The following is a 26,431-nucleotide window of genomic DNA, read 5'->3' as shown; positions in this document are numbered from 1 at the left end:
CGCCCCCGCTAATCCGTCCCAAGGCCAACACGGAGGAGGTAAATCACGAGCGGCTACTAGCCTTTGGAATAGTGACTAGCACATAAGGGAGGTATTTACCTCAGCTTTGCCGAGATTCGAATCTCAGACCTCATTGTAGCAGCACCTCATGCGCTAGCCACTAGATCCATCCGAGAAGACCTAAAACTGTATGGGTAAATTTTTTATAATAACCGATACCACCGTCGAAATGACTCCTTATCAGAAACTCTGAAGGAATTTTTGGATGAATAATATAACTTAATTGATAAGAGTTTATGTAAAAAAGTACTCAAACCTAACACGTCAATCAAAGAGTAATAATCAAAACACACCCTTTTATATATAATTTGAAACGACCATTTAATTTTTCATTTGCTGAAATCTCAATAAAACTTGCCGGACTTTGTTTCAAATTTTATTGTCCTTTTCTTTATCATCCAATTAATTCGAAGGAAAGACGGTCTCCGTCTGTTCGCCTTTGGATTTATTCGTTCAATTAATTACAAAAATAGACGCTCTTTTTCTTAATTTATCTAGTCAATAAATTTGAAGTAGGGTCCGACCCTCCAAATATTATATTCTCCCTATTTGGATAATTCGATTCAAATTATAGTCAACTTTCTTTCTCCTTCATCTCCTCTCTGTCTCGGCAGACGTCAGTGCAACCTCTCCTCTCCTCGCCTCTCTCTCACGGTATCCTCACATGATGCTCAGTCGCTCACACTCTCTGCTCCCATCAACTACTACTCCTCAGTCCTGTAGTGCAGCAGACAGAGGCGTGCCAGAGAAGACAAAACCACCCCTCTGAATTGGCCAACCATCTGTTTAAAGCACCTTCACCACCAACTCCCTTCCTCGCCTCTCCTAAGACTCCAACAAGAGTTCTATATTCTAACTCGCTCGCTCGCCTCCATTGTCTTCTTCTTCCTTTCTCGGTGAACTCAAAGCAAGCATGGTCAAAATAGAGGAGAACAAGCTCAACGCCGCCACCGCCGTCGACAACAGAATCTCCATCAAAGTCATCAGCCAGGTGATATATATATAAACATTGATAATATGCCTCTGTTAAAAGATTTTGAGAGGGAAGTGAAATGTATGGTATAGGACGGTAACCATCTCTGCATGAAGATGAGCCGGACGACGAAGCTGGGCAAAGTGATGGAGGTGTTCTGCGAGCGCAAGGGCCTCCAGCTCAAGTCCTTGAGCTTCACCTTCGATCATCGGAAGGTCGGAGAAGATCAGACCCCGGAGCAAGTAACCGCTCTGTTCATTCTCCTCTTATAATTTTGCCATCGTGATTAACATGAACGATTAACTGATCGATCGCTCGCTTCTCAGTTGGGGATGGAGGATGGCGCCGAGATGGAGGCGCACAAATCGACGTTCGGCGGGTGAAATCTACGGTGGAAGGAGTGGGGGAGGAGGAAGGAGTGGACTAGAATATGTCTCGTTTTGTTGTTTCGTTCTGGTTTAGTGGCTGTCTTTGGAAGATTTACAAAGCGTATCGATGTTGGAATTATCTATCTTTAAAACATTCATCTTATGAGCTATTTTTATCTTATTCCATACACCAAGCAATTCTCTCATTTACTACTCATTTACTAGGCACGCTATTTGCAATAGTATGATTCGCTGCTCACGTTTCCTTTCTCTCTCACTATCAAAGACAGAACTTCTGCCGATGATTCTCGATTCCTTCTCGCTCTCATTTTCAAAAGAGCAGAGAATTGCAGCAAGCTATTGATACTGTCAGAGCGACAATCTGTTGGCAGAGACCAAAAACAGGAGAGTGGGGCAGGGAGTCGTTGAAAAGCTAAGGGCCGGACTCGCCGTTTTACATGGTGGGCCCGCACAAGAAACCCCTCTGCACTGAATTTGGAGATGCCCGGGAGCCCCTTACTCTGTCTTGTATGCATGCGGACTCCCTATTTTACATGGCGGGCCCCACAAAAAAAAACAGCCACTTCTTTTTCTCTGATATTTTTTGATCATAGGGTGCCTTTTAGTAAATCATGTGTCAAGGGTGTTTTTTTAAAAAAAAATGCCCAGTTTGAAACAATTCTTACAATTAAACTGGAAAAATCACTTTCATGATCAATAAAAATTTCTTTTTAAAATATATTTTTCCTTTGTTTCTAATTACTAGAGTTTTCAAAAAAAAAGATCCCTATTTCCCCTTTTGCTTCTCTCTCAGGACTTCGGTTTTCTAAACAGTTGAAAGGTAAGCACCAATCTCAACTGATGTAGCTTGTGAGAAACACTCACCTCCATATTAAACATAAAAATCCCATAGAATTCTTTACTAAATGTAAAATATCGTAGCAATTAAGGATCAGAAGCAATTCAGTGAAAGTTCTTGTCTAAATAGTCTAGAAAGTTTTGGTTCAACTAAGTAATCGGTAGCAACTTAGCCTTTTTGAATGATGACCGAATTCGCAAGACCTGCTTCCTCGATCGTCTTGCTGAGATCATTCAGCTGCTTAGGCGGAAAGCCAACCGTCTGCAACTGGTAAGTCCTCGATGAACCAGGCCGCGATGCATCGATGAAAGCTCTTATATGGCCTACAGTGTGATTCATATTGAAGCGTGCCACCATGCGTGTGCCATCTGCTAGCCTAAGCTGAATTGAAGTGGAAGGCAGTGAGGCATCCACAGAAAGGCCTAATAATGATGGAGGAGCAGTACTGGATGCGGTGCTATCGACAGGAGGGACAGGAGGCTCGGTCGCTGAGTTATCAGACAATCCACCACCGAGTGTTCTTCCTACGCCATGAAATGCAGCAAGACGCCGCACAGGTTCCTGTTGAACAGTGAAAAATCAGACCAGGAGAGATCGGGCTATAAGAAAATGTAGGAGCAATAGTTTGTTTACAAGGAAACATACAGAGTAATCCTCTTGGCGACGTATGAGATTCACATTTACTGCAGTCCTCCGATCTGCTGGTTCAAGCTCTTTAGGGCATTCAGATTTTGTAATGCTCTGAGAAAGAACCAACACAATATGTTGCAGCAATGAAATAACCACCACCAAATTCGATGGAAACAAAGTGTTAATCTTTAGCTTTGCAATGCTAAGGGTGTTATAGACTGTACTCAGTAATTTCTCTTTTATTCTATATACAATGTGAAAATATTCATCTCTCAGTTAACTAGTCCAAATGGCAAAGGATACATTATTTAGTAACTATTATCCAACTTAAATGCACAGTCGATAGCAAGGAAAGATGAGTGATAGAAAGAATAGTTCATCCCACGAATACTTGTATTGTTCATCTACTTACCCATCTCATACTGATTCTTGGACAATGATACTCTAAGTGGGCATTCGATATTTCTATCGATTGTGTAAAAATTACAGGAAATAGCCTTGTTAGACACTTAGATCCAGACATGTTGAATACTTGTACCCATGCCTGAGCAAACATAATTTAATCACATTACACTTAGATCCACACATGTTGAATACTTGTACCCATGCCTGAGCAAACATAATTTAATCACATCAGAGTCCATGATGGTCGAAACCATAATTTTGACCTCAATGACACATCTAAAATGGACAAACACAATATTTGTTCGAGGGAACTTCACAAAATTCTTTATTTTAAAACAAAACTCTTTCCGGCCTACAATGAACTAGGTTCGGGACATCATATTACCTGCTTAAATGCATGTTTAATTAAATACATAGTATGATAGACCAAACCTAAATCCGTATTATCTCAAATAATTGAAATATCATTCACTCATCATCTGTGAAGCTTTCTACCTCTCTCCATCTATTATATTTCAAACTGCCAGTTGCTAGAATCTTTATCTCAATTGTATCCCTAGAAATTTTACTTTTTTAGATAGTATACATGGAAGCCTCAAGTCTCCATGTTTAATGAAAGTGAATTTTAAACTTAAGACCTTGGCAAAAAAAACTTCCAAAACCCTTATTTCTCATTACATTAACTTGTTTTTTTTCTTTCGGCATGCATAAGAATAATATCTTCATCAAATTATGTAGATGAAATATGATATGCAGTCAGAAATAGCAATTTAGTTGAGGACTTATGAGTGGATGAAATATTTACCTCCAAAAAGGAAGCATTCTCAGGATCGTCAAACCTCCTTAACGGACCATCATTCACAGTAAATCCATTCCTCCAGAAATAAATATTATGTATAATATTTTCTGGTTGTTGGGGAGTGGGAACAGGAGTAGGAGCAGACGGTGCTGATTCACCAGACAAAAGTCTACCTATTCCAGTAAAACTTCTTGAACTAAAGGATGGTTGAGGGTCGAGAGGTCCTTGGACCGCTCCCATTCTCCGGGCTTGCTCAAATATTGCATCCACATTATTGCCACCTTTTGAAGGATCTTGGACAAGCATACCACTGCAAGGTAATTAGATAAACAACAAAATCGTTAATACTTCACCATTACATACTTACATGAATATCAATCCCAGTCTCTTACACAATCACACAATAAAATCTTGCAAAAGAAGAGTACCTAAAAACCTAAAAAAACTATATAGCATTTGGTAAGAATGGGTTAAATATCTCAAATCAAGCTCATCTTTCTTTATAAACTTCTTACTTCATGGAGAAAAGCATCCACAATAGAGAAAAATCTCACAGGTCAAACCTAATGCTCTAGAAAAAAAAAAAAGAAGCAATTTCACACTTTTACATGCTTTGATAACTAAAATTTCCAATGTTAACTAGATCACAATTCACATTTTAAGGTACCAACACTTTATTAAACTTGTTGAGCATACTTAGGCAGATCCAATATGCCAGGATCTGAACCATGATTGATTTGGGTGTTACCAAAATCATTATTTGTAAATTAATAAATTCAAGAATAGTGCCCTAGCGTTGATTTTAACTTGGGCACGTTCGTTAAGTCTGCGTTCAAACAATGAGAAGAAAATGGGTCAATTATATCTGATACTCCTCGTGCCAAACATTCAAGATATGCCTTAAGGTCAAACAACGGATCTATATCATACAATGATCACCAAAGGAAGAAGAAGCAGCTTAACCTAAAGAGATTAAGGATTGCATCGTAAAAACCAAACCTTTTCTCGCCACCAGTGTAGTACTCCTGCGGCCCATCCGAGTCGCTATCAGAGTCCGGATCGGCTCTCCGATTCAGATCAGCAAGCGTACGGATGCTCGACCGACTCCCCGAGGGTTTGGACGCCTTCTTATCCCCTCTGGAACCCCCCGCCGCAGACGAACGAGTCGCCCGGGGGGCCGAAGCAGCGGCAGGGACCGTCGAACGCGTCACGCGCGGTGGTGGCGCAGCCGCATGGGGGGACTCCTCCGTCGGAAGGTATTCCTCATCCTCGTCTTCCGGGTCGTAGGCGTCGTCCCGCCCTCGGAGGAGGGGCGATCGGTGGTCCTGGGGATCGGCCTGGTGATCGTAGAAGGAGACGATGGCGGAGTCCAGATTCCAACCGTGGCTCTCGAGGAAGAAGAGGGCTTCTTCTCGGGTGGAGGCGGCGATGCCAACGAAGGACTCCACCAGCCTCTTCTTCTCCTCCTCCTCCAAAATACTGCCATCTCCCCGAACCTCCATCTTCGCTGCCCTTTCCTCTCTTTGCACGCTTCTCATTCATTTTATCCTTTTTATATCCATTTATAGGTTCGAATATTTGTTGCTTTTCTCTCAAGCAAGGGTTTTGGAATTGGGCCGTCGTATCGGGCTTCAATTATTTGCTTTGATTTCATGAGTAATTTTAAGAGGAATTCAATTATTTATTTTCGTTATTTTTCCCTCCCAAATAGAGCCTCCAAACTTTAAGCCTTAACTTCAATTACTATCTACTTTGAGATGTCTAAATGGTCTGTGCCGTGTTAAGTCTCTCAACTAGTTTCCATAAGAGTGGGGTGAAGGAGAAGAATAAGGAGTGAGTAAAAAAATTGGTTAAACTGAAAATGGACAATTAAATCGAACAACATCAATCAATGGATTGTTATATTATAAATAGCCGACTCATATTAATCGATTGATAAAAAATTAATAAATTGGATGATAACCGATTGAATTAATTAGTTTTTTACTGGATCAATTTGTTCAATTTCTTAGCAAAGCTCGGTGGATTCAATTTGTTCAAAAAAAAAAAACATATTTCATTTGTCCATTTTTAATTTATTTGATTTGATAGTTCAATTATTAACCAATTACTTACCCTCCTAGTTGAATAGTTGAAAAATGAATTTTATGGGAAAAATAATATATATTCATCAGACATAACTAACAATCTCTGATTCTCAGCTCAATGAAAAAAAGGAAAAGAAGCTAGTTCAGATTGGTTTTCGAAATAAAACCAAATATCCACTAACCCAATATCATATATGTGAAAAATCTAGCTAATTAACGAGCAATTTATTTGTATTTCTGCATTCTCCACTCCCTTTCTCCAGACACAAATCTTGAAGTTAGATCAAAAACAAAAACCACACAGCCAGACACAAATCTAGCTAATTAACGATCATCGATTACATAGTCATAGTTCACAGGCTACACCACAAGTATCTCTCATTCCTATAGTACTCCAAACTCAGCCTCTTCTCTTCTGTCATATGCAAGTTAGATTTTCAATGTAGTAGTTTTGCAGACTCGAAACATCGACCCTAGCTACCGCATTAAGCCTAGTAGGTGTCGAAACTTCTAGCAAGTTCTTCAATACGCCTCCATTTTATCATAGGTGCATTAAGCTTATACTTCGATATACATCAGTTTAGTAAACCTAGCGCTTAACATAAGGGGTAAGGAACGAGATGCACATAGCACTTGTCATATTTAAAAATTAGACAAGATAACAGATACACGTGCTGTTCGATATCTTCTCAATCGAACTATATATACAAGCTTTTCTTTGGCCCTCCGGAGGTAATCAAGAAGAAAAATAAATTAAAATGCATGGAATAATCGCATGCAACTAAATAAATCAAAGTACAAAGGTATTAGAAGGGGGAAAAAAAGGTAACTCATTTTAAGATCATCAAATCATACTCAACGATCTGACCATCCATCAGAAGCATAATCAACAGGCCGGTAATAGTATCAATAAATTGATGATGAAATCTGCAGCGAGGATAAAGAATTAGTTAGTATTTGAAATTGTGGAAGAAAAAATGATAGAATCTGATCACAGTTTTAAAAGTGGAATATATAACTAGAGGGAAAAGAGTACATAGTATTGGATCTATGTTAACTGCAAATCCAGTCATACGGTTTCACTTGTGGTATTAAAGTGGTCATATTCTTTGTCAAATCAATGTAATGAAAGTGAAAAAAAATAACATGTTACATAGCTCCCAAGAGAAGAAAAAGCCGTGCATGAAGCTCCCATCAATGCGGGATGCTAGAGATGGATCGGACCACATTGGATCTAGTATATGCAGTCTTACTTTACAAGAGAATAACTAACAAAAATCATGTATAAACAGAATGATCAGTGTCATCATTATAATGATAAGCATAATGCAAGACTTCTCTAACTAAGAACAATCTTACATTATCTCATGAAAAGGTCAAATAAAAGCACAAATTCAATGATAGAGGAAATATGAAAAAACTTGTTAATTAATTTATAATAACAAAGATCAACAACAGAAAATTAATTCATCCAATTGAAATAGATTGCATGGCTAAACAAATAAATAATGACGACTTAGATTTTCTTAAACTCAAAATCCCTCTGGACACACTTGAATAAAAGAGAAGGATTAAACAGGAATTTGAGATTGGCTAATGCAATTGGCAATAACTCAAATGGATAGGCCAAAAATGAATATCAGATGTTAATAAGAAACACCATTGACAGACATGATTTAAAATATTGTTCGATGAAAAATTTTCAGACCTTGATAAAGACTAAAAATAAATCACACTGCACTACTGATTTTTTGGAGGCCTTCCAATCTCCTAAAGCTAGAACAAATTGCAAGCCACTTGCTATTCGGGAATTCCTAATATCATGGCACTACAAGATGGTGTCGGATATTACCTTCAAGGCTTCATGCATAACATTTTGCTTTGTTTCTAACCAAAGAGGACAGACATAAAACAAAACATAAGTGAGCTTCTCAAATGAAAGGATTATTGATCAAATACCCACCCTAGGCTAGATGGCTTGACAAAACTATGCCTCATTCACCTTTCAACTGAGTTATCTCACTGAGAGCTATCCGGACTTTGGCAACCTGTTCTTCTGCTTCAGTGTCATTAACAATCCCTCGACATCTCGGAAAACCACAATAACAAGCAAGTCGTTCATCACTTGAGAAAAATCTGATTCATTTTTCACAAGTAAGAATATCACATCAAAAAAGAAAAAAGATACACGAGCATGCTTTGAGACATACCTGTAGTCATATGTCAATTCTTCCCATTGGTTAATATCACGCTTTGCAAATATAATTATATGTTCGTCACCATTAACACTAATGACCCTTGAGTAACAATTGGGCTACAAAAGTTGAGCATATTAAAACATTTAATTAACCAATAAGGAAGAGGAAATATAAACAAACAGCTAATATTGCAGAAAAAAATTATGGATTACATTAAACAAGTCATATTGACCTCCAGGAAAGAGAACATATCAGAAAAGCATCTCTCAGAGAACAATGCCAAAAAAAAACAAAAAAAATCTCCATATTGAAGAGTAACTAGCAATATATTTGCAACCTGGCTGGGATCCAGTAAATGACAGATGTATGCAAGACCAATCGACTGTTTGTTGCGTGTAACTTTTTAGAATCAAAATGGGAAAAGACAAATGCAAGCAATGAAGCACGTAAAAGCAAATTGCTGAGAATCACCACTCGATCTACTGGTGTTAGGCTGGAATTTATGGTTTGATAGGGGTAAGAAAAAGATGCATTTAAAAGAATCAACAACTTTAGAAAGAGTTTGGGATAGTTTCAGATTGCATATACCTAGAAGTATTTTGTTTTAATAACCTAGAAAGTTGTAATGAGACAAGAATACATTTTTAAGAATTACCTTAATCGCATAATCACAATACATAATGGAAAGCACCTGATACTAGAGTAAAGTATTTACAGATACACTATTCAACAATTAACTCATAGACAATGGCTATTATTAGCAAATTAGGAGTAAGGAATAGAATAAGTAGCCTACTAAACCTGGTATTTTACATGTATTTATAGGTTGTCAGTCCAAGTACAAGCAAAAATTGGAATATAGTTGGAACAATAAATAGAAGTTGGTACTCCATCATGTTGATGTTAATCTCCTAGAGCAATCAGACTATAATAGAAAATCATTATGTAATGTAATTGCATTACTAACAGAATTACATTTTTTAATTGAATCTATGGAAAAATACACGTACATTTGTAGTTAGGAATATTACTAGTCTAATAAAGATGAGGAGTACTCAACAAAGAACTTATTATTATTCATGGTAATTTGATCTGTAATCACTCGGATCAAATCTATGCATAGTAGAAATCAGTTGAGAATTGTTATAAGTTGATCTTCCAAGTCATGGCTGTATAAAGTGCACGCTTGAATGTGCCTTATTGGGATAGAGACTGATCTAAATCATAGAGGCACGACATAATATGAAATGATAAGAGGATTGTATCGTGCATTAATTGTGTTGTGGTAGGCTTTTGTGGATAGAGTGTTACTTTTGAAATAGTGAGTAGTCTCAATACCTCAGTAGAGGGCAATAAGGACTGTGTACCTCAACTGATAAAGAAGATCTTCATGTGGGATCCTAGTGTTTTTAATTACTCATATTTCACTACCACTAGTTCTAAGAGTCTATAGAGTCACAGGTACTAAGCTTGACATCTTGGCATTTGATGCATGTAACTTCAAGAAAGGTATAATACCAATGTTTTGTCCAAATCAAATTAAAGAGATCCATTACGAAATGTAATTTTAATTTACACAATTAGATAAGGGAGTCAAATTGAAAATTAATGAAAGAGTTAATTGAATTTTTAATTTAGACTTGACTAGAGAATTATGTGGATACGATCATAATTAATTCTCTATGAGATTTTAAGTCTTGATAAGTAAAATTACCAATATTCTTGACACCTAGAAATGGAATATTCCATATCTAGAACTTGATGCTAGATACATGGGAATTAGTTTAAGGCCTATTGGGCTTAGTGGGTATATAAGTTCTCACTAATTCACTAGAACTTAAGAAAAGAATTAATCATTCTAGATCTATAACACCTCTCTCCCTCTCTTTAGTGGTGATGGCCGAACCTTCAAAATGGTGGCCGAATCTCCTCCTTCCTCCCTCCAATCCAAGGACGCTAGCACCACCTTGCTACTCAAGGGATTGAGTTGTATAGACGATGTAGTGCTCATTGCATCTTGCTTAAGGTATGGCGATCTAAACCTAACTTATTTCAATAAGTTTAAATCATCTTCACGAAGATACAAACATTGCAAATATTAAAAATAATTTGCTTTTGCAATGTGCTATTGTGCTTCTTCCATTGTGCGATCCCAACACATCAATAGAAAAGAGACAAAAGCAGTTCCTTTCTATGCGTGTGCACGTGTGTAAAAAAAAATTTCATGACACAATCTTAATTAAATTCAAGATGAAATATTTTACTTCGCAAGAATGGTTAATCAAATGGGCTATGCTTCCTGTCCTTGTTGCATCAATTACATGCTCATCATCTATCCGGAACATATATGTCCCAGCACCCTGCGAACACAAGTTAAAGCAGGTAAATTAAGTGTTTCATGAACGCACAAACAAATATATATCAGAGTATTTCCTACAAGAGAATTAAAAACTTCAATACTCACTGAAGACAAAGTTCGAAGTAGCAAAAAAGTCATGAGCATAGCAACAAAATAAATAAACACGAAGAAGCACTATACGAGGTTTTAGAGTCACTTAAGAGGGTCAGAAGTAAACTATAATCTCAGGGAACGTCATCTTAGTTCCTATACGAGGGTCGGTTTGATTTGATCAGTAATAGACTAACAGCTTTAAATGACCATTGCTACAGAATTTATAACTATGTTATTAGGTAGCCTGCAAATACATAACATTTATATAACAATTCTATATAAAATTATTTGTGTTCAAATTATTAAGATATAGTATTTCACATGTTTTCATATTTATACTTATTCTAATATAACATTAAAAAATGACAGTGATAAAATAAAAAAATGTTTGAACATAAAGTACAAGAAAAGAAGTATGGAATTTCCTAGACAATCACTTTAGAGGAATTTAGAAAAGAAAGGATTAACAAGCAAGTACATCAATAAGATAACAAATGATAATGTAATAACTAGTGTCGGAGGTATTAAGAATGTGATAAAGGATTTTCTTAAAATTACAACAAAGATTAGCTCTAAGTCCTTATATCTTTATTTAACTATTTAGATGAAGTTACTAGTCATATTCAAGATAAACCTCTATATTATCTGTAAATAAAATGATGTCATTAGTAGATTGAAAGAAAAACTGGATATCATTCAAATTAAGTAGAACTAAATCTTAAATTGAAGAGATGAGTGCAATTTCAATACAAGAACAAATATGGGACTAGTTAAGACAAATGAAATAGTTTAAATATAATGGATCTAACACCCAACAAGGAATTATTGATAAACACAGCATTAATAGAAACAAAAGTAGGTTAAAATAAGGATGAGTTTTTGGAGAGTTATGAAATCGTCATGTGCCTTATATGAGACTATGGTGTGACCTGTCATATTTTATGGACACAGCATTTAGAAGATAATGCATGCAAAAGTTAATGCCGCAAAAATGAAAATGCTAAGATGCATGTGCGGTGGCACTAAAATAGATTATATATATATATATATATATATAAAAGATATATTGCTATACAAGAATAGGGGTGTAGCATCATAAGATGACAAATGAAATAAAATTATATACACATGTACAAAAAAAGCATTTAATGGATTCTATGGATAGATAAGTTGAGAAGAATAACAAATGCAAAAGACTCAGAGAAACCAAAAAAAACAATTAACACTAATTGATGTAATAAATAATGATTAAGAGATCTAAATATTAATAGTGCTTAGTCATGTATAGAGAGTTCAATGGCGTAATAAAATCTGAACTCCTTGAATCATGTCATTTCCAACAAAATATTTTTCATATGGAATTTAGTATTTAATCCTCATAAACTTCATTCATCTCATATATAAAAAAACTTCATTGCAAATAAATGTGGAAGGTAAAGAAACAAATATACACAAACAACAATTATGTTGCTCTTTAGAATAATGTTTCAGAGTTCAAAGTAGAGCAACAATAAGAGATAACACTTACGACCAATGAATTATAAATAAAGCGCTCTCTTATATCTGCTATTGTTGGCCTAACAAGTTCGCCTATGTACTCAATTACCTGCAGCAAAGGGACACTCATTTGTACGAGATAGTTCCAACAAAATCCAGAGAATCAATCAGCAGAAGCCATGAAGCTTACCATATCTCCAGCCTTATGTGAAAGTTTTGCAAAAACACCAAACCCATGAATTTTTGATTTTCCTATGAGAGAAAACACTCATGATAGACAATGCAGAGTATAAAAAGCTATGGATTACAATAACTCAATGGTGAAAAGGATGCAATATCAAGGTATTGGACTTAGTCAAAATACTGAACTTACCAAATGCAAGGCGCCTTCTGAATGTTGTCTTCATGTTTCTGTACTTCTCAGCCATTGAACAAACACTACTATGCTTCTCAGACTCAGAGGTACTCTGATTAGAATCATCCATTGTGCACTGAGCTTGTGAGGAAATGCTGCTTGATAAACCACAATCACTTGCATTTTGGCGATTACCAGTGACTAGATATGGCTGGTTCTCTACATATGATCGTTTCCGGGATGCAGTGACAAGAATCTGAGGTTGCTTCTGACCTCGCCTTCCCAAGAAATTATATGGCTCTATTCGTTGGAAACAAAATGCTCAATGGTCAAGAGCTTAAACAAGCATTAAATGAGAAAGCATTTCATAGACAAAGATCAAAAAGCAGAGATTCCTCCACTGTTTATTATAGCGTGGGAATGATAGTAACACAATTTATGCAAACATTAGAACATATAACATTTATATCCCTACCACTCCTCGCACAGCCAGAAGAATTGGATGCAGGAACAAAACTTGAATCTAGCTCTGGGGGCATACTTAAGCTGTTGTCTGCAGGTGGCCTTTCCTTTGATGGTTGTCTATGTTTCTTGCAGAAAGAAAGTAGGCGAATGCATTGATCATCATCCTCATCAAGTAACATGAGATGAATCTTTTCCTCATCCTCTAACTTTATTCAAAAAGATAAGTATTGCAATAAATAAACAAATAAAATATCAAATAGTGCACAGCAGTATAATTAACAAGGGTATCAAACTAAAGATCCTGAATGAAAAGATGTCAAACAATAGCAAGTACCTCAATGCAAAGACCAGCAGCACGAGCACAGAGAGGATGATATGCCACTCGACAAGTATTATGAGAGCACTATTAAGATACAATTTTATTAAGCTATAATATATTGTTTATTAACAACCAAATGCATTGCATGCACGCAGTTGATAGGCATTGATCTAACAGGAAAAGAAATTTGACTATTCATATAAACAATAAATTTACAGGTTAAAACCTGTATGCAGGCTCCATAAGCTACCCCACAGATGCTGCACAGGAGTTTCCACCTATCCTGGGATATCATTTCAAAGAAAATAATATCAATAGAGAAGATTTATATGAGATACAGAATGGCAAAAATTATAGTTCCAGAATACGGAAAAAAAATAACAACAAAACAGAATAAAACATATTCACATACATATCCATATAAACTGAAATTTGTACCTTGTGAATTCTGCTTATTCCATCGATAGGCTCCATTCTCTTCACATTTACAAGGCATGTTTCTGGGGATAATTGATTAATTTAATCAAGATCAGTTTATCCATTATCATTCAAACTTATGGCTTGTCAAGTACCAGGTATCCACATTGCACAAGTGAGGTGAGCCCAACGACCATCTGTGGTAGGTTTGATTGCACCACCTATAACAATTAAGAGTTTAAGTAAAATCAACAACATCAATGCCTAAGATCTCTGAGATAAATATACAAATTTACCAATAACAGGACAGAGACAACATTTTGGAGGAACCTTTGGTGCCCCAGGCCGACATAGATTGCAAAGCCAAAGAGTTTCGTCTACTGGTTCCAATTCACCGTAGCACTTGGCATGAACCTTAAAAATGTGTAGGTATTATAAAAATATGGATTGGACCTATATGTAAATTGGATACAACGCTACACTATACTTTGAAAAAACAGTGTACCATAATTCGGCATTTGTCACACTGCAGAAATAAATTGTCCTGATACTCCTGCAGGAAATCAACCATTTTACATAGGACTCGTAAGAAAAGAAATTCATTCAGACTTTAATAAATGACAGATAACAAAGCATATGCTGGCAAACACAAGAAGCATACAACCAACATTTGTAGCTACAGTGAAGGAAATACCACGATAGGACAAAATATTATACCTCATCCATGTCACAAACACCACATCTATCAAGATCTTTCCAATCAACACGAACAGCTCTGTAACCCATGGACAAATCGCCACAGTTTTCAAAATACTTTGAGCACAATTTAGAATACGGGAGTTCCTAATGATTTAAGAGATTCATCATGAAACCAGATTAATATAGAATAATCAAACATTTAGTTAAGACATGAATAACAGTCAGATTATGAAGCTTTGTAAGAAAAGGTATTGGAAACAAAATACACAAAGCCATGAAGATGGTCTAGAGAATCTCAACCTAAAATCTAGAAGTAGATAAATAATCTATAAGTAGAAGTGTTCTGAGAAATAATGTTATACAAATGATTTTTCATAACCTAAGCTAACGTGACTCACATGGTGACATGATTCAAAGAAACTGTAGGAACAAAATATGTGGCATTATATGAAAATTTGACAAACCTGGATCCGTTGGGCTACCTGTAAATTGGAAAACCCAAACATGCAAGACCCTGATTTCTGAAGATCACTACCCTCCACTTCCACTTGAACCCCATTGCATTGTTTATTGTTTATTCTGTTATAGATTTCCTTCCAACAAGCACTTGGAGTTGATCCATCAATCTGGCATCAGAAGTATTCAAGGATGATGGAGATAGCATAAAAACTGAAATTGTATAAAACATGATGATTCTCTAATACAACATAGTGTTGAACAAAAATAAAAACTTATATAGTGCATTCATTTGGCATGTTAGAATTGCCTCTTGAATGATAAGTTCATTGAATGCAGGTTTAAGATCTACTCTTGCCAAGTTTCATGATTTATACAAATAGGATGGCATTATATCTAAGAGAGAGAAAAAATTCAAACCTGCTCCCCGTCATCTGTAGTTACTCTAAACAATGGCCGAGTTTTTATTTTGGGATTCCTCAAAATTTCCATCTTATATAGCATGACTAATTTAGGATCTGCAACACAAAAATATGAAAACATTAGTGGAGTCAAGTTCAGAAGAAAGGTCCAGAGATATCTAAATTATTAAAGATCCATCAACCTGTCAAATTGTTTAGTTTCTTTAGAGAAAAGGAAGGTCAAAAGCCTGCTTTGCTAAGCCGTGATTTGTTAAATTACAAGAATAGGCAACATTAGTAGCATGATGAAATGTATTACCTTTAAATGATGTGAACTTCCGAAATGCTGTATATCCTTCAGGCCAAATGTGCTTCTTGTTATGGAAATAATCCGAATCATAAATTATTTTTCCTGAAAATTATTTAAAATACAGATTTTTAAGTACAAATTGCATTTTGAAAAACATAGTTCCAGATGCATTGACCTACTATCAACTAATTTGCATAATATATGCAAGTTATACAAGTGTCAAAAGATTTTAATGCCGAACATTTTTTAGGGTTTATTACCTAAGGTAGTCACACAAAGATCTCCTATTTCAATAGGTGAGACTCTAGTATGTTCAGCACCACTAGTTGTGTAGCTTGCTGAATGATCATCATCAGACTCTTCACCTTCATCCTCTCCAGAGCCAGCTCTAATATCATCAGCCTTAATACACTTTTGCAAATGCAACATGGTGTTAGGAAGTTGTTGCTCGATCAAATACCTGTTAGGAAATTCTTTTACAGATAAAAAAGATTCATAAACCAACTTATACAGCTACAGATGACATACCTGGCAATCATATGTAAGCAAAGAACAAAAAAAAATATGACACCCCAGTTTAATCCCATGCAGTGAATTATTGACTAGTAAAGAGACTTTATAAACTCAGATCAGTGAGTCATTATCAACTTGGTTTAAGCATTTTGCTATGCACAATTGAAGATACCAAAAATAAATGCAAAAGAACAAGAATAAGCAAAAAAAAAAAAAATACTAATATGATATTGTTCTCTTGCCACAACCTACAATTATCATAAATTGACCAACTGGTAGACCCAACCATGTGAAGGTCAAACTTGCAAGCATTGATAAAACTATTGCAGCAAAATAATAGGCATCTTATATGAGGTTCAAACAGATATAACAAACCAGAGTGCAGTAACTAGGGCGTACAATCAGCTGTAGGGTTTTCTAAACTTTGAGGAGGGAAATGGGAAATCATATATCTGAGAAAGCACATACTTTTTTGCCTCATCCAAGCTTCGATAAAATCTTGCTTGCTTGCACTTCAGATGCAAGGAGGAAAGAAGGCCATTGAGAAATGGAATAGCCTGTTTCAACTTGATCCTGTAAAATAGTTCATTAAAGAAGACCATTATGGCACATGATACATGGTATTAAATTTCATAATAACATATCCATAATTGCACATTATTTGCTATTAGAAGCAAAAGTTTGCATGTCATGATCCTCCCATTTTCCTAATAGCTGAAATTTTCAGTCTCCAAACCAAAGTTTTTTAAGAAAGTTGAGAAAAAGGGCATGATGAGAAATTGTGAAATTAAACATCTCTTAGATAAGAACTGAACCTTGCAAAATCATGAGTCCCAAAAAACTGTACAAGAATAGATTGATTTGTCTGAGAGGGTTTCAAATCACTCCCAGGACCAAAATTTGATTCACTGACTACAACTGCTGGCCACATAGCATGTCCTGTTAATGAGAATGTAAATAATTAAGAGGATTCTACAAAGCATGTGTTCAAGCACATGCAACTACTGGCATATTCATCTAGCAATCAAATGTGAAGCATTGTATTAGAAATTAATTAAATAAAAAAAATAGGTGGCCTCTTAACTCATAATGAAAAGAGCATATATGTATTCTTGTGCTCTTGTTTATGAGCAAACTTATTCGAATTCAAGCTTCCAACAAATCATCTAGCAGTAGAAACCTTAAAATGTGAAGCACATGCAACTAAGATAGATATGAAGTCATCACAAATGCTTATGCAAAGTAATAATAGTTTGGCTTCCTCCACCTGAAACTATATCAAAAATTCAAAACATTGGCCTATGGAATCATTTTAGAAGTTCCTCTTACAAAACAAAAATGAAATATTCAATATCGTGCCTTCAGGGAAACTGGTCCGATTTTAGTACATGAAGTATTCCAATTTAGGACAGTAGCCCCAAACTGTGGATTCAATGAAGAAAATGTTGTAAGACTTGACACCAGATGGCAATAGGTTAGGAACAAGAGAAAGCACAAAAAGATGCTACATTATATATTAAGTTTTATATAATTTTCATGGTTGAGGCTACTAGCTACAAAGCATGTTAAGTAACAAAGTAGCAAATAATATATTTACATTACTATCACATTAGATTTTCAAATACTATTGAGAACATTCATCGAATTTACACCAATCATGGAACAATAACTTTTAAACAATGATGAAGATGAAGAAAATCTTTTCAACTTACAATCAACTTGCTGCATAAAAGTACACCAACTTCAAAATCAGTGAAAAACTGGTTGTATTAGATAACTACACCATAAATTTACACTTGCCTGAAAGTTTTGCCCATACAAGTTCACCAGGTTCAAGACCTTGACAATCATGAAAGTTAAGTGCCAAAGCCAGCAATTCATTGTAAATGATTCCTTTCTTCTCTATGTTAGGAAGACCACATTTCAAACTCAAATTCTCCATTTCTTCACAAGACAAATGAAACTTTATCTTTTCATTCAAGAGAATCAAATGCTCGACATCATCATCCATATATTTAACCTGCACTAAGTGGAGTTTGTTTAATTAAGTTAAAAGAGAAGGTATAATGTGCATGGACAAATGATCTATGAATACATTGGGAAATGCATATAAAGCATGAAGGGATCACTTTCAGCAATTTATCATGATCAGATTAAGAAGACAAATATATCATAACTGCAAGCAGATAAGCCCCCAAACTTCCAACAGGTATTGAAACACATCACAGGTTACTTATTTCACATGGAAAATGCCACAGAAAGAATTAAACACGAGATATGATGTACAACATGCAAAGATGAAGGTTCCAGACTGACTGTTTTGGGATAAGTTAGGAGGAGAATGGAAATTTCTACAGATAAAATTCAATACGTACTCTATGTTGCTTGCTGTCTGAATTGTACTCTGTAATGGAACCCTTATACCAATCATCGTCTATAGGCCAGAAAACCTGAAAAGGCCCAGTTAAAAGCTGAGATCCACAGAAAATCATTTGGTCGGCTACTCGGAGTCATGGGAATCACTTGCCTTGCATTCCAAACCAATCAATACGTGCGGGTCTACACCTTCAAGTTCCAACCTTCACAAGCAGCGGAATATCCCAAACACTTAGTGGCAATCAAAATCCAAACACCAATTCAAGTATTATAAAACACGATTCAGTATAAAACACAAATCAATAACTCACTCGATCCATTTTTTCACTTTGCTCAAGGCAGAAGAATCCTTCTGAGGACCACGAACGATCTTTCTTGCCACCGATAAATTGACTCGTTTATGGTCTTCATTTGATCGCAATCGCAACCCAGAGTTCTCGCTCATAGAACTGGAGCCCGAACCCAACCTAAGCAATTCGTACTTCATACTCGTCCTGGTCTTAACAATCTTCACCTCCCCCAGAGAATCAGCCACACTGTCAGGACTCCCCTTATCAACTCCCTCGCACAACTGCTCCGAGGCCGATTCCACCCGGGGCCTCTTCGCCCTCCTCTGGTAGACCAGCAACGGCTTCGCCGCGTCGCCATTGCACATTCCCACGGCTCTGGCATCCAAGGGTTTATCATTCCAGCCCGCCTCCTCGTCCCCCTCCTCTGCATCACCGATCTTTCGGGCCTTCACCTTCTTGGACACAAGTGTGGAGGCTCCGCTAGGACTGACGCATGCGGCGGAGTACACGCGGCCAAGCGGCAGATATCGCAGCGGGCGCTCGTCCTCCTCCTCCTCGTTGACGAACTCCTCCATGGCGAGCGCCATCCGCGACGGGCGCGAGGTAGAGCCGTAAGACGCCTAGGGTTTCCCCAGGAGCGAGCAACAGAGAGAGAGAGAGAGAGAGAGAGAGAGGCAGGTTGCTAATTTCGCCTTCGGGCGTCCCAAATTCTCCCAGTTCCCGCCGCGACTGTAATTGGGGGCATAAAGTCGTTTGAGTCCCGGCCTCCCGGGGTATTTATACACCGTCCCAAATTCTTTGCGCTGAAGGTTCGCAACCAATTCTTCAGCAAAACAAGAAATATCTATTAAAAAAAATAAATTAATTGTTCATAAATTTTATTTATTTCTTCAATTCTATCAGTAGATATTGATGGTTTTAAAAGGTTTAAAAAAAAACTCAATTATGGATACCGACAAATGCAGTTGCTCATTTGAATTAGGTGTTGGAATTCGTCTTTTTACAAGTGTGGAACAGAAAATATTGTCTGTGTCAGATGACAAGGGCGAAACGTATTGTTTAGCTTATCGGTTGGAGTTAAAATCACGAAAAGGGCATCCCTTTTGCCCAGTTAAAGACAACATTGCAGACTGATTCATGGAATAGTCGAGAGCTTTGTGCTTTGAACTTTGTCGATCGATCTTTGCACAAGAAGTGAAACATGAGTCTATACCTATTATTCATTGGGGGCACTTCCATTTTGAGTTTCTACGATGGCGCTTAGCAACTCCAGCACTTCATCAGTATCTTCGATGTAGTACTTGGCACTGCTTGGCTTTTGGCCTACTGTGCAGGCAAAGACCTCAGGGGGTGCGGCAAGCGATGGCCTTGCCACTGCATCATTAAGGCTCCGGAACATGTTTTTGTCGGACCGATCATCACCAATGCAGATAATAAGGTCTAGAAGTTTTCCATTTGCAGACAGTTGCTTCAGAATTTTTTCCACAGCCATCCCTTTGGCAACTCCCTGCAATGCGAGTCACGAGAAGGTTACGACTTACGATAGCATCCAGTTATGATCTAAACACTTTCACTTAACATAAAATTGAATTACTTGTTATGTTGTAAACACGATTTGTTTTGATAATGACGATGATGATGAGTACTTGTTATATGCTACACAATTAGGCTGCCAACTATAAAAGCTTAAGCAAAAGAGAACATATTGTCATATCTGGTCGGGTAAACGTATTTATCGAGTGGATTCAAGAAAAGGAACATGTAAAACTTTGCAATTGTAAGACATACCTGAGGCTTAACCTCAACAATGTTTTGGCCCCTATGAACTAATACAGGAGCATCGATAAGGAGACTTTGCAGATGGTTGGAAAGCTCTTTAGCTTGACAGGAGCCAAACTCGACGTCAGCATACTGATGATTCCACACCAGTGCACTCTCCTTTGATTCAATATAGGCACCATCTGTGGCCTCAGTGTATGATTTCATCACAAGCTCTACGGTATTTTTCCACTTGAAGTTAATACCAAAAGGCGGAGAAGATTCCCAACTAGAATCTCTAGTCCATCTATGATTTGAAAGAAGAAACAATCAGAAAATTGTAGAATGACCAAAAAGTGCTTCAGATATTACATATCGACGAACCTGATGAAGTAACCATGCTCAGAAACAATTCCTAGATTTGTACAAGAACAAAACCACTCATCAAGAGTAGTCCTTCCTCTTCCACTGATGATGAATACTGTATTTCCAGGATTGGCACAGAGATCATTAAGAATGGAAACCAGTGCTGTGGATGGGACCTTACTTGCTGAAGAGACAGGAATTATGGTTCCATCATAATCCAAGAATATTGCTCGGTTGGTGGTTCTTTTGTAGATTGAGACCACTTCACTTATAGATAGTTTTCTGAAATTTGGAGAAAGAGAAACAACTCTGAAACTTAGACTGATACCAAGGCGATAGTATATTTGATTGGCATTGACTTTGCATGCTCTTTCTAGTTCCTTTGAGAAGCCTCGAGTCCAAAAAGTCACATCATGAGAGCTAATATATCGATAGTGTTTTTGGTGGTGTAGCTGTCTCTCATGTGAAGACATCCAACTTGCACGAGACAAGCCATCTGCAACATCCTGAATGCTCCAAGGATTGACCCTTATAGCTCCACTCAAAGAAGGAGAACAACCGATAAATTCAGAGAGAATCAGTGTGCTTGTGCGTTTGGGCACCTCATGAATGAGACAGTGCCTATCCATCTCCTCTGTCCCTTGCCTACAAACGACATATTCATAAGGTACTAAGTTCATACCATCCCTGAGAGCATTTATGATGCAGCAATCTGCCATCTCATAGTATGCAATCTTCTCGTGAGGGGAGATAGAATAATCTATAAAGACCACAGGCGTGTAGCCTGGACTACCATAGACATCGTTTATGCCCTTGACGAGTGAGATTACCTCCATTTTTGTTTCCATAACATTCTTCCCCATTGTCCTCGGAGGATTAGCAATTTGAATCAGGACTATCTTTCCTCGAAGCCTATCGTTCCTCTGCAACAGAACCTCAAAAGCTAAAAGCTTCATACTGATACCTTTGAAGATATCCATATCATCAACACCGAGGAATATTGTCTTCCCCTTAAATCCTTGTTCAATCTCTTGAATCTTGGCAAGGGTTGATGGGCAATTCAGAATTCTTTCAAGTCGACTAATGTGAATGCCAACAGGGGCAATATTAATAGTCACAATTCGGCCAAGATAATCGATTACTATATAACCCTGCTTGAATCTATAATCTAGGCCTAGGAGCCTGTTGCAACAAGAAAGAAAATGGCGCGCATATTCGAAAGTCTGAAAACCAATTAAATCTGCATTCAATAAGCCTTTGAGGAGTTGGTCTCTAACTGGAAGAACTTTATAGATTTCTGAGGATGGAAATGAGCTATGAAGAAAAAACCCGAGCTTGATATGTGTCAGTCGCTTCCTTAGGAGGGTTGGTAGAAGCATGAGATGATAGTCATGGATCCACACGTAGTCTTCATCTGAATTCATTGCCTCCATTACCTTATCTGCAAATATTCTGTTCGCAGAAATGTAGGCTCTGAAAAGGGTTTGGTCAAAGATCTGGCTTTGCCCAGAAGAGATTGGCAACATATAATGCAAAAGTGGCCAAAGGTGTCTCTTACAGAAGCCATTGTAGAAGCTTCTCTGAAGATGAGAACACAGAAAAGTAGCTACGCACCTAAATTCTTCTAAAAGCATTTGCGAAAGTTCTTCTTGTTCTTCTACATTGATATCAACTTTCAGACTACCCACATAAATGATTTCAGTTTTTGAAGGAAATCCGTCTTTCATTTGCAGGAGTAATGAATCTTCATCCCACTCAAAGTGCCATTCTCCACGTGTGTGATTTCGAACAGCATGCAGAGGAAGGAAATTTGCAACTATTATTAGCCTTGCAGGGAGTGGAATTAACAAACCATCTGAATCTTCATTGTCAGATGTAACCCCAAGAGAGCTTGAATCTATGGCATTGAAACTCATAATGGTAGAAAATGAGAATTCAGAAACCTGTCATTGAGGAAGGTATGAACATGTTTGCAAATCCATATTTCATGTATATTGGTACTAAAAATGGGGATTTGAGTGCAGGGTTTTAACCTTTGCAATTCCTTTGTTAACTCTCTTCTTTGCAGGTTTCTATTTAACATACAAGGTGTATTTCAAGTATAGACTCGAAGAAGCAATTCTCACCTGTGAAATGGAGCAGAATTTCTGTTGAATGAAATCATACATGCTAGAGTAATATCTCTACAAGTAGTTAAAGTTTGTGATAGCATGATCTTTGAGTAAGAACATGGATATATATATCTCATGCACTTGAACAAAAACAGTTTCAATGTATAATGCCAAGTTTTGACACCCTAATTTAGTCCCACAAGGCGAGTTGTGGTTTATCGATGGGAGTATAATCTTACATCCTTAATTATACACATTACCATATCAGTAACCAAATGGTTAAGTATGAAATTTGACTACAGACGTCTTAGGATATGGCATACCAATCTTTAAGTTTGTCTGTGCTTCTTGTCCTTTTTAGCAATAAAATAGATAGAATAATGTGGAAAAAAGCAAATTTTGGATTACTTGAAGTACAGAGAATATGCTGCTAAAGTGAAAAGGAGAAAAACTTTGATGCTAATTCTTCTAGGTTCCCTTTTCAAGTATAACCAAATTGATGTACACGAATTGCAAGCAAGATTTGCGTTACTCAAACTTGATGTGTTGGTGACTTGGTGTCTGATTCAAAGTGTCACAGTTGCAGTCTCAAGTATCTGACAAGTGTACAAAGGATAAGATGAACAGTCTCAATAGCTGAGAGAGATTATTTCAACATATTTTCCTTATTATTTGAAGACATTTGTTACTGTTATCCAATAGATGCCAATGTATTCTTATAATCAACTTGTAAAACCTTAAATTACCTAAACATTCGTCTACTTAAAAATTACCTTACGTATCATACACATTGTCACATAATGACAAGATAAAAGATTAAATGGATATATCAAATTTTTAGTCATTTCACTGCGTTAACAACAACAAATTGATAACATATTCTAATCACATAAAAGATCAACACTAAACCTTATGTCTTTACTCAGACATGACATATTATTACTAAACATGACTAAATTACTCATCGGTGACAATCTGATAACATGTATCAAGCCTATGTTACTAGACTCGAGTACTTGGACAAGGAATGGATTTAAGTGTTTTACACTAGTTCCTGAAAATTTATACAAGTAACAAACAAGAGTGCTAGGTGTCTACTACAAGTGTGAATGGCTGAGAGGAGATAAATAAAGAGTCCAACTACTAGAGTAGGAAACTATAATTGTTGATATAATAGGACAGTGGTTCCCTATTCCTTCTCATTAAAACAACACAAACAAAAATAGCTAGTAAAACTTTGACATTTAACATAGAATGCCTACTCATTTACTTGATAATCACAAACCAATAACATGAACAAATCTAGCATTTTTTAACATCAGACCTTATGCATTTACTAGGTAACATAAACTAACACAAATGAATCTACATCACCTTCTTAGCCGCGTAGTTAATGAATAACGACAAAAGTAACAATCCATAAAAGAGTTAAGCAAACATCAATTATTAGGCCATGAGTGAACTAACAATGTTTGTACTGAGCATAAAACGTGATGCATGCCTAGGCATCAACCATGCTCGAATGAAACTACCATGGTTAATACTCCTCACAACTTATTGAGAAATTATTACCAAAACTACAAGTAATATCTTGGAAATTTCCCAAGTGTTTTATTTAGCATTTAATAAAAGGAGAAGGAATGATGGAGCTAGATAAGAGTATAAGAAACATTGAGTGCCATAGGTGTGTATCAATTCAATCAATTCAATATAAATAGAGATAATAAAAGTATTACAAATTCACCAAACTACTTATTTACTAACTTATTCTCGCTTTGAGCCCATCATGCATTGACGGAAACATTTAAACAAAATAAATAAATAAATTGCCTTCAGCAAGATAAGAAGGAAAAAAGATTGCTTTCCTGACCCCAGAAAAGGGATTGCTCTTAAAACAGCAAACCTCAAAGATATTTGTTGAAGATTTTGCTGTTTCTGAAACTATCACGCCCTTTATCATCAGTTTCATGAATTATTATCAAGGTCAATCAAAACAAAGATATAGTGAATCGCCTAGAAGATTTAGTTCCAAATGCAATGAACTAACGATCACATTGAATCCACTAGCAAATCCATCTTCGCTACGGCACAGAAAAAGGGGGAAAAAGACGAAACGCAGGGACACTAACCGAATGCGGGGGTAAGGTCGCAAAGGTGCAACCTTTCTTCGTCCCCATCGCCTCCCTTCTCTATCCTCCTCCCTGGACGCCACCTTCCGCAGTTGCGGAGAGCGAAGCCACCGACTGGAGAAATGGCAAGGGGAGGAGTGGACTGAGGAGGGGCTGGAGGATGACCGCTTGCGAAGCCTGCTTGTCGGAGCTCTTTGAACATTTTTCCACCTCGATCGCCGTGCGTTGGAACTGCGAGCGCCATTGTGCGGTTGTGCCCCCATTTTTGACCCTCCGACTTCATCATTTTGTCGTCGTCCGCTGTCCTCTCTCTCCACTCTCGAGCGTTGTCGAATCAATCAGGAGTTTTTGGTAAATTAAAATTCTCTTTCACCCCCAACTTTTATTAATTTGAAAATAATGCCTTAGAATTTGCAGTCGCAGACACGAAGATGTAATAAATTATGTTAACTAAATTTAAAAATTATATAAACTTATAAAAGTTATCAATATTTTTTGGATAAAAATTAAATATATTATTTTTATATCATTGAAAATTATGAAAAGAATATTTTGTTCTTAAATTTCTTCTATAATTGACCTTAAATTTTTTTATATCTACTATTACTATTTTTTTACAATATTTTAAATAAATTAATTCATTATTACAGTGTCTTCAAATAAAACTTTAGTGTTTTACTAAAATAGACTGTAAAAAATAAAGATGAATTAAATTTTGGTACTTATAATATCGAATATTACAATATTTACTACCGTGTATAAATTTTTAGATGAATAACGAAGAGCGTTGATGATATTTTGGAGAGAGACGAAGGGTTTGTTCGGTGAAAAAGTGTGTTTGAGGGGTGGAAAAAGAAAATTTGTACGAGGGGAAAGGGCAGCTGGCCACTCGATTCTGCCGTTGTTGTCTGAACGCGGCGACCCGGCGCGGGTGGAGCCGCAGCACGCAACTCGAACTCGGATATATTTTACGTTTTCATCCTCGAAGTTCTTTTATTCCTCTGTAGAACATTTTCAATTTCAGTTCACTCCTATCCGTTGAGAAATATTTATTTGCTGCCCTTAATTTTGCAAATCAGACTAGGTATGATTATAATTAGTTGAAATTATAGGGTGGGTGTTGTATAATAGAGTTACT

At 36.7% G+C, this 26,431-nt stretch overlaps 4 protein-coding genes across 7 annotated transcripts; 1 reads left to right on the top strand and 3 right to left on the bottom strand.

Moving 5' to 3' along the window:
* The first annotated feature begins 663 nt into the window (after positions 1–663).
* LOC122012374 (small ubiquitin-related modifier 1-like) lies at positions 664–1,549 on the top strand. Its single transcript, XM_042568890.1, has 3 exons — positions 664–1,051; positions 1,126–1,275; positions 1,360–1,549. The coding sequence occupies exons 1-3, from the start codon at positions 974–976 to the stop codon at positions 1,414–1,416; spliced, it is 285 nt and encodes a 94-aa protein (XP_042424824.1). The 5' UTR covers positions 664–973; the 3' UTR covers positions 1,417–1,549.
* Positions 1,550–2,293: 744 nt separating this feature from the next.
* On the bottom strand, positions 2,294–5,648 carry LOC122009289 (plant UBX domain-containing protein 4-like). The gene is made up of 4 exons (XM_042565397.1): positions 5,094–5,648; positions 4,101–4,404; positions 2,906–3,001; positions 2,294–2,821 (listed from the first exon to the last, which is right to left on the bottom strand). Exons 1-4 carry the CDS (start codon positions 5,630–5,632, stop codon positions 2,429–2,431), a joined length of 1,332 nt encoding a protein of 443 aa, XP_042421331.1. The 5' UTR covers positions 5,633–5,648; the 3' UTR covers positions 2,294–2,428.
* Positions 5,649–6,790: 1,142 nt separating this feature from the next.
* On the bottom strand, positions 6,791–19,742 carry LOC122009286 (histone-lysine N-methyltransferase TRX1-like). Of its 4 annotated transcripts, none has more exons than XM_042565390.1 (25): positions 18,951–19,742; positions 18,791–18,842; positions 18,639–18,713; positions 18,064–18,283; positions 17,079–17,202; positions 16,732–16,836; positions 16,011–16,210; positions 15,760–15,852; positions 15,460–15,557; positions 15,048–15,209; positions 14,602–14,727; positions 14,390–14,437; positions 14,181–14,298; positions 14,040–14,105; positions 13,906–13,967; positions 13,694–13,750; positions 13,483–13,551; positions 13,159–13,354; positions 12,702–12,983; positions 12,519–12,580; positions 12,360–12,437; positions 10,644–10,739; positions 8,392–8,495; positions 8,145–8,317; positions 6,791–7,108 (listed from the first exon to the last, which is right to left on the bottom strand). In XM_042565390.1, the coding sequence occupies exons 1-24, from the start codon at positions 19,514–19,516 to the stop codon at positions 8,176–8,178; spliced, it is 3,201 nt and encodes a 1,066-aa protein (XP_042421324.1). In that variant the 5' UTR covers positions 19,517–19,742; the 3' UTR covers positions 6,791–7,108; positions 8,145–8,175. The 4 variants fall into 4 exon arrangements, with proteins under 4 accessions (XP_042421324.1, XP_042421325.1, XP_042421328.1 ...); XM_042565391.1 differs by having other exon boundaries at positions 12,363–12,437; XM_042565394.1 differs by having other exon boundaries at positions 13,159–13,273.
* A 160-nt stretch (positions 19,743–19,902) lies between these two features.
* Positions 19,903–25,587, bottom strand: LOC122009287 (probable alpha,alpha-trehalose-phosphate synthase [UDP-forming] 9). The gene is made up of 5 exons (XM_042565395.1): positions 25,294–25,587; positions 23,087–23,179; positions 21,072–22,996; positions 20,718–20,994; positions 19,903–20,436 (listed from the first exon to the last, which is right to left on the bottom strand). The coding sequence occupies exons 3-5, from the start codon at positions 22,967–22,969 to the stop codon at positions 20,146–20,148; spliced, it is 2,466 nt and encodes an 821-aa protein (XP_042421329.1). The 5' UTR covers positions 22,970–22,996; positions 23,087–23,179; positions 25,294–25,587; the 3' UTR covers positions 19,903–20,145.
* Positions 25,588–26,431: the final 844 nt, after the last annotated feature.

This window comes from Zingiber officinale, chromosome 8A, assembly GCF_018446385.1.
Source record: "Zingiber officinale cultivar Zhangliang chromosome 8A, Zo_v1.1, whole genome shotgun sequence".
Lineage (NCBI taxonomy): Eukaryota > Viridiplantae > Streptophyta > Magnoliopsida > Zingiberales > Zingiberaceae > Zingiber > Zingiber officinale.
This window is presented reverse-complemented; position numbering and strand designations above follow the sequence as displayed.

Coding starts and splice junctions, on each gene's coding strand:
- LOC122009289 (XM_042565397.1), bottom strand. CDS start 5,632: ATGAGAAGCGTGCAAAGAGAGGAAAGGGCAGCGAAGATGGAGGTTCGG. Junction 4,405..5,093: donor TACACTGGTGGCGAGAAAAG/GTTTGGTTTTTA, acceptor ATTACCTTGCAG/TGGTATGCTTGTCCAAGATC. Junction 2,822..2,905: donor GTCGCCAAGAGGATTACTCT/GTATGTTTCCTT, acceptor ACTGTTCAACAG/GAACCTGTGCGGCGTCTTGC.
- LOC122012374 (XM_042568890.1), top strand. CDS start 974: ATGGTCAAAATAGAGGAGAACAAGCTCAACGCCGCCACCGCCGTCGAC. Junction 1,052..1,125: donor CCATCAAAGTCATCAGCCAG/GTGATATATATA, acceptor TGTATGGTATAG/GACGGTAACCATCTCTGCAT. Junction 1,276..1,359: donor AAGATCAGACCCCGGAGCAA/GTAACCGCTCTG, acceptor CTCGCTTCTCAG/TTGGGGATGGAGGATGGCGC.
- LOC122009286 (XM_042565390.1), bottom strand. CDS start 19,516: ATGGCGCTCGCCATGGAGGAGTTCGTCAACGAGGAGGAGGAGGACGAG. Junction 16,211..16,731: donor AGCTTGGATGAGGCAAAAAA/GTATGTGCTTTC, acceptor ATTTCCTAACAG/GTATTTGATCGAGCAACAAC. Junction 13,355..13,482: donor CTGCTGGTCTTTGCATTGAG/GTACTTGCTATT, acceptor TTTTGAATAAAG/TTAGAGGATGAGGAAAAGAT.
- LOC122009287 (XM_042565395.1), bottom strand. CDS start 22,969: ATGAGTTTCAATGCCATAGATTCAAGCTCTCTTGGGGTTACATCTGAC. Junction 20,995..21,071: donor GAGCATGGTTACTTCATCAG/GTTCGTCGATAT, acceptor TTCAAATCATAG/ATGGACTAGAGATTCTAGTT. Junction 20,437..20,717: donor TTGTTGAGGTTAAGCCTCAG/GTATGTCTTACA, acceptor CTCGCATTGCAG/GGAGTTGCCAAAGGGATGGC.